The following is a 6,368-nucleotide window of genomic DNA, read 5'->3' as shown; positions in this document are numbered from 1 at the left end:
AATATTTTAAAAAATAAATATAAATATAAAAAAATATAGTTGGACAAATTTTATGATGTGACTTGTGTGACTAAGTCCTCAAACCAATTTCTCGAAATTCGTACTGCTTGGAGTTTGCTCTCATGCTACATTTTGTTCTCTCCTTTTTGAGAAATATTAAATTTGTTTCCAAGGCTGAGGATTAGGTGCTTGGTCAAGTGACAGGTACAGTGTCATTGTAAGCCAAGCCATCTAAAAAAATGAAGATTTGCCCCCTCTGAATATCTAATAAAAAAATTGAAGACAATTTGTTTGGTGTACAACTAATAAGTGCAGTGCAGACAGCAAAAACTCCAGCAACGCAAAAACTCCAGCAACGCAAAAACTCCTCGCTCCCTCTTCCAAGATCCCAAAACCACAAACCGATCAAAACCCACACAAAAAACCGATCAAACGGAGATCAAAAAACGAAACCAAAAAAGAGAAAAATTCCCACCGAAAAAGGAGAAAAAAAAAACCGCCGCCATCATGGCGCGCTTCTTCCGCGACTCCACCTCCTCGTCCCGCTCTAGCAGTGACCTCGCCGCCGGCGCCGACGCCTCCGCCTCCGCCGCCACCACCGCCGCCTCGTCGCGCACGCCGCCGCTCCCTTCCCCGTTTCCCGACCTCGGGGTGCCCCTCTCCGCCGCGGAACTCCGCGCCACCGCCTACGAGGTCCTCGTCGCCGCCTCCCGCGCCACCGGCGCCAAGCCCCTCACCTACATCCCGCAGTCCGCAGCCTCCGCCGCCTCCGCCGCCGCACCCGCCCCCTCATTGTCGTCCTCCATCAACCGCTCGCTGGCGTCGTCGGCGGCGGCGAGCAGCAGCAAGGTGAAGAAGGCGCTCGGGCTGAGGAGGTCCTCGGCGTCGTCGTCCTCCAAGCGGCGCGGGGCGCGGCGGCCGGCGACGGTGGCGGAGCTGGTGCGGGTGCAGCTCGGGGTGACGGAGCAGGCCGACGCGAGGATCCGCCGCGCGCTGCTGCGCATCGCCGCCGGCCAGGTGGGCATATCCGTCACCTGTTTGTTGAAATGTAGCATCGTTTATTTTACCTTTTTCTTTAGGTTGCTTGTTTCGGTGGCCATTGCAGTGTCGGTGGGGTTGCACTGTACTGGATCTCAGTTTGTGTTCGTGTTAGTTCCAGACTTTGACTGACCAGTGGGGATGGGACTTCAGTTTTCTTGGTTTACAGATTAGTTTATGGTTGATGTTGCAGTTGACATGTTGCGAACATTCATATTTTATCACGGGAGGGAGCGATTTTTTCTAAGTATGTTTGTTCTATGCTGATATCATGCGGGTTTTTTTTACAGTGCGGTTGCATGGATTAGTGTGTACTGATGTTGCCATGATTGCTGCTTGCTTAGTAGATTAGTATGTGTGTCCTTTGTACTAATTGTTTGGTACTAGATTGCACTCTGTACTTTAATGTTTACTTTATACAATTATAATGTTCTATATTGCTTTAGTATGGGTTTTTCTATGCGCCAGTTATGTGTGGAATGAAGTACTGATGAGTTTTCATATTTATATGGGGTCTCAGTCATGTATATAAGGTAAATCACTTCAATTATTGTGTCTGTCTGTTCTGGTGCATTTTCTCTAATGCAATCAATATGAACATTCTTATGTTTTTTTACCTTCTGTTGGCATGCATCCTTTTGTCCGTAGTGCTTTTGTAGGATCCTAAGGCAATACTCTAATACCTAAAATTGGGCGATGATGTTTTACTTGATATGTGCAAAACCTGTGGTGACGGCTTTAAATTTAGGCACCGAGCTTTGTTCCTGATGGTTCTTATACATTTCTTCTGTAACTTGTGTTTTTGTTCTGTTGTGAACTTCAGATCAATGTCTACCTGCCAAATGTGAAATGCTTCTTTACTTTTTAAATGATAGGAAATTTTTAGGTATGTTTTTGTCTGTTCTGAAATTGGTATGCCACAAATATTCTATATAGGGGAGTGAATTACATTTATATCGAGAACGTGCTCATAGCGCGGCGGTGTCGTCCTCTGATGTAAGGCCACCGGCCAGGGCTCGAACCCTCGCTCTCACAAAAAAAAGGCCTCTTGCTGTGTACTCCCCAAAATATGTGAGTTAGAACCAGCCTTCGGGCTACGGATCCTCATGCGGGTATGAGCTGGCTGGGCCTTTTCTCGACCTTAGCGAAACGGCTTTGGAACGTCCCTCCTTTAGGGTCGAGTTTTTTTTATTACATTTATATCAGTATTAATGTGTACAGCTATTGGTAGCCATAGCACTGCCTTGTTCATACAAAACTTTTGACAACCATCTATTTTATTTATAAATGAAAATTTCCACTTTAGGTTTAATTTGATCCTTTTTTTAATCCATGAAACAGCTTGGTAAACATGCAGAATCTTTGGTTTTGCCCTTGGAGTTCCTGCAGCAGTTTAAAGCATCAGATTTCCTTGATCCGCATGAGTACGAGGCCTGGCAGTTGAGGTACCTGAAGCTTCTAGAGGCTGGTTTACTGTTCCACCCAGTTGTTCCCTTAAAAAAATCAGACATTTCTGCACTACGACTGCGCCAAGTAATACATGGAGCTTATGATAAACCAGTTGAAACTGAGAAGAACTCCAAACTCTTGGTGGAGCTGTGCAGTGCTGCCAGGGCGCTTGCTGGCAGATCCCTTATTGAAACTTTTGATGAATTCCACTGGGCCGATGGCTTTCCTTTGAATCTCCATATCTACCAAATGCTGATAGAAGCTTGCTTTGATAGTGAGGATGGTGCTGTGGTTGATGAGATTGATGAAGTGGTGGAGATGTTGATGAAGACTTGGCCTATTCTCGGAATTAATCAAATGTTTCACAATCTCTGCTTTGCGTGGGCACTGTTTAACCATTTTGTCATGTCAGGCCAAGCAGATATCGAGTTGCTGTCTGGTGCAGGAATTCAATTGACTGAAGTTGTAAAAGATGCAAAAACTACAAAAGATCCAGATTACTGTGATGTTTTAATCTCCACTATAAACTCAATAATGGGTTGGACAGAGAAAAGATTGCTTGCTTACCATGAAACATTCAGTGCTAGTAATATTGATTCAATGCAAGGTATTGTCTCAATAGGTGTCTCAACTGCAAAGATTCTTGCCGAAGATATATCTCATGAATACCACCGGAAAAGGAAGCAAGAGACTGACGTAGTAGTACACAGCAAGATAGAAACCTATATAAGGTCCTCACTCCGTACTGCTTTTGCTCAAGTAAGTTCCAGTTAGGAATCTGTCAAGATTGGTGGTTTCCATTAAGGAGGAATGGTGCAAAGTTACTGCAGTTTTGCTTTTATTCAGTTATTGTCGCTATTTTCCCTCACACACAATGAATGTAACTTGCGTCAACATGCCAGAAACTTGCACATGAAACACTGTTAAATAATTGCCTGATTTTTTTAATGCACATGCTTAGTTGTGGTTCTTTTAAAGTTCTATGAAACACAAGATCTTAATACTGACTGTTTGCCGCTTGTACAAATGCTTATAAGAGTTATTCTTGTCTTTTGTTTGTACTTATTTGTTCAGAAAATGGAAGAGGCTGATTCAAAGCGGTCATCAAGGCACCCTGTGCCAGTTTTGTCAATCCTTGCAAAGGCAATTGGTGACCTTGCTACCAAGGAAAAAACTGTTTACAGTCCAATACTCAAGAAATGGCACCCACTTGCTACAAGTGTTGCAGTTGCAACCCTTCATTCTTGTTTTGGGAATGAGATAAAGCAATTTATAGCTGGGCTAACAGATCTGACACCAGATGCAGCTCAAGTGCTTAAGGCAGCTGACAAGTTAGAGAAGGATCTGGTTAATATTGCTGTCGAAGATTCTGTGAATATTGATGATGATGGCAAATTATTTATCAGAGAAATGCTACCATATGAAGCTGAAAATGTAATGGCAAACCTGGTGAAAGCATGGGTAAAAGAACGCGTGGACAGACTAAAAGGATGGATTGACAAAATTTTGCAGCATGAGGTGAACTTTACACATGCCCAACCTTTTAAGTGCAGCAGTAACGATTACTATAATTTAGTACTTTTTAATCCTTTTATAGTGTTATCCATTATTGAATACTATATGGTAGCCTTCCACACTGCTTCATCATCAGCCATAATGGCTACTACATTTTCCGTTGATGAAAGATATAAAATGCATTTTCCATGGTAAATATTGCATGTTTCATCATGCTGATTTGGTGTATCAATTATCACCATGACTGATAACAAAATCCAACCATGTGATTTATTTCACCCAGAAGTTTTGGTATCTTCATTTTTAGATTGAGGCACTAATATCCGAAAAGCAATTAGATTTTCACCCATTCTCAAATCTGTTAGAAAGCTGATATCAGTTAAATCCCAAGCACTCTATCACAGTATTTTGTGCAATGGTTTTGTAGTCTTACTTCAAAATAGAACATTCCACTAAGTTGGTGAACTACTGTGCAGACTTGGAATCCAAAGGCTAATGGAGAGAACTTTGCTCCTTCCTCGATGAAGATGATGCAGATAATTGATGACACATTACAGGCGTTTTTTCAGTTTCCCTTAACTATGCACTCCACTCTTCATTCTGATCTAGCAACCGGACTGGACAGAAATATTCAGTATTATGTCTCTAAATCAAAAGCTGGCTGTGGTACGTATTAAGGAGAACACATTTTTTCACGTACAATATACCAATGGTGAATTCTCGTTGTGTTGATTCACAGGAACCCAGAGTACTCTTATTCCCCAACTACCTCATTTAACAAGATGTGATGTTGGATCCAAATTATTCAAGAAAAAGGAGAAGCCACAGGTACTTATGAAGCGTGGATCACAAGTTGGATCAACCACAAATGGTGCGTCAGTTATCCCTGAACTCTGCGTTCGAATTAATACACTCTATCATGTCCAATCTGAGTTGGAGAGCTTGGAGAAGAAGATTAAAACATACTTCCGAAATGTTGAATCAATTGACCGTAGCACAGATGAGCTGAATATCCACTTTAAGCTCTCTCAGTCAGCCTGCCAAGAAGGCATCCGACAGCTCTGTGAGACATTTGCATACAAGGTGATATACAATGATTTGAGCCATGTCCTTTTGGATTCACTGTATGCTGGTGATACTGCATCAAACAGGGTGGAGCCTTTGTTGAGAGAGCTTGATCCTATCCTTAGGATGGTATCTGGCATACTGCATAATGGTGTGTGGAACCGTGTTATAACATCATTGATGAAAGGTTCCTTCGATGGATTCCTGTTGGTGCTTCTGGCTGGTGGACCTACCCGTGCTTTCACCCTTCAGGACTCTCAGATGATTGAGAATGATTTCAGAGCCCTCCGGAGCTTGTATATAGCCAATGGCCGTGGCCTGCCAGAGGAAATAGTCGACAAGGCGTCCTCAGAGGTGAAGAACATTCTGCCACTCCTACGAACAGACACAGGAACGCTTATTGAGCGGTTCAAGCAAGCAATCTCTGAATCTTGTGGATCTACAGCCAAATCTGGGTTCCCAATGCCTCCAGTACCCGCCCACTGGAGCCCAAGCAACCCGAACACAATTTTGCGAGTTTTGTGCTACCGAAATGATGAGGCGGCTACAAAGTTCCTCAAGAAAGCATACAATCTACCAAAGAAACTTTGATTTGTCAGCAGTTTGGAAGCTTTGATCCTTTCATGTATATATTTGGTGCTTGCAAAAGATATGTTGGATTGAGTAGGGTTATGATGCTTATACATTTGAAGGATACCAACAGCAACATGCTCCGGGAGAGTTGTGCCTTCAACATGTGGCAGGCTCCATGGATGCAGACAGAGGATCTCATTTTTGAAGTGTCAAGTCCACGCTGGTCTAAAGATGCAAAGGTTACGACTTGTGAGTTTTACTGCTGGATCCGATGATTCCTGTTTCGTCTGGAGAGTTGTTTGTGCACGCGTGGGCTTGTTTTTCTGTCGCTCTATTCTTTTTAGAATTGAAGGGTTTTTTTTTAAAAGTACACACTCAAATCTGTGAATAAGCTATAGATACGCTTAAATTCTACACATACACGAGTGCTTACACTTGTTTTGTACAAATTGACTATAGAAAAAAAAAAAAAGGGCACACGAGGGCCTATAACAATTTACTGATAATACTAATATATACTGCATGTGATATTTGAGATCACTGTGATTTGTGTGCTTTAAATGTAATCAATTTTTTTGTCATGTAATTTGGATTATGAACCAACCATAGTAGACCATTAAATAGGCTATCTTCTAGTAAAGAAAAGGGAGGTTTCTCATAATTTCATGTGACATGTGCAACTCGCCGCGGCAGAATCCAATCAAAGCGAGCTATGAATTCATCAGCCG

The 6,368-nt window shown here is 42.5% G+C and overlaps 1 protein-coding gene across 1 annotated transcript; it reads left to right on the top strand.

Annotated features, from left to right (window-relative positions):
* Positions 1–353: 353 nt before the first annotated feature.
* On the top strand, positions 354–6,198 carry LOC127781623 (protein unc-13 homolog). The gene is made up of 5 exons (XM_052308608.1): positions 354–1,017; positions 2,380–3,246; positions 3,562–4,005; positions 4,479–4,668; positions 4,742–6,198. Exons 1-5 carry the CDS (start codon positions 508–510, stop codon positions 5,656–5,658), a joined length of 2,928 nt encoding a protein of 975 aa, XP_052164568.1. The 5' UTR covers positions 354–507; the 3' UTR covers positions 5,659–6,198.
* Positions 6,199–6,368: the final 170 nt, after the last annotated feature.

Source organism: Oryza glaberrima, chromosome 8 (genome assembly GCF_000147395.1).
Source record: "Oryza glaberrima chromosome 8, OglaRS2, whole genome shotgun sequence".
NCBI classification, from domain to species: domain Eukaryota; kingdom Viridiplantae; phylum Streptophyta; class Magnoliopsida; order Poales; family Poaceae; genus Oryza; species Oryza glaberrima.
This window is presented reverse-complemented; position numbering and strand designations above follow the sequence as displayed.

What these genes read in the sequence shown, in the direction of transcription:
- LOC127781623 (XM_052308608.1), top strand. Translation starts at nt 508, where the DNA reads ATGGCGCGCTTCTTCCGCGACTCCACCTCCTCGTCCCGCTCTAGCAGT. An exon ending in TGCGCATCGCCGCCGGCCAG is followed by an intron (nt 1,018 to 2,379) that starts GTGGGCATATCC and finishes TCCATGAAACAG; the next exon opens with CTTGGTAAACATGCAGAATC. An exon ending in ACAAAATTTTGCAGCATGAG is followed by an intron (nt 4,006 to 4,478) that starts GTGAACTTTACA and finishes ACTACTGTGCAG; the next exon opens with ACTTGGAATCCAAAGGCTAA.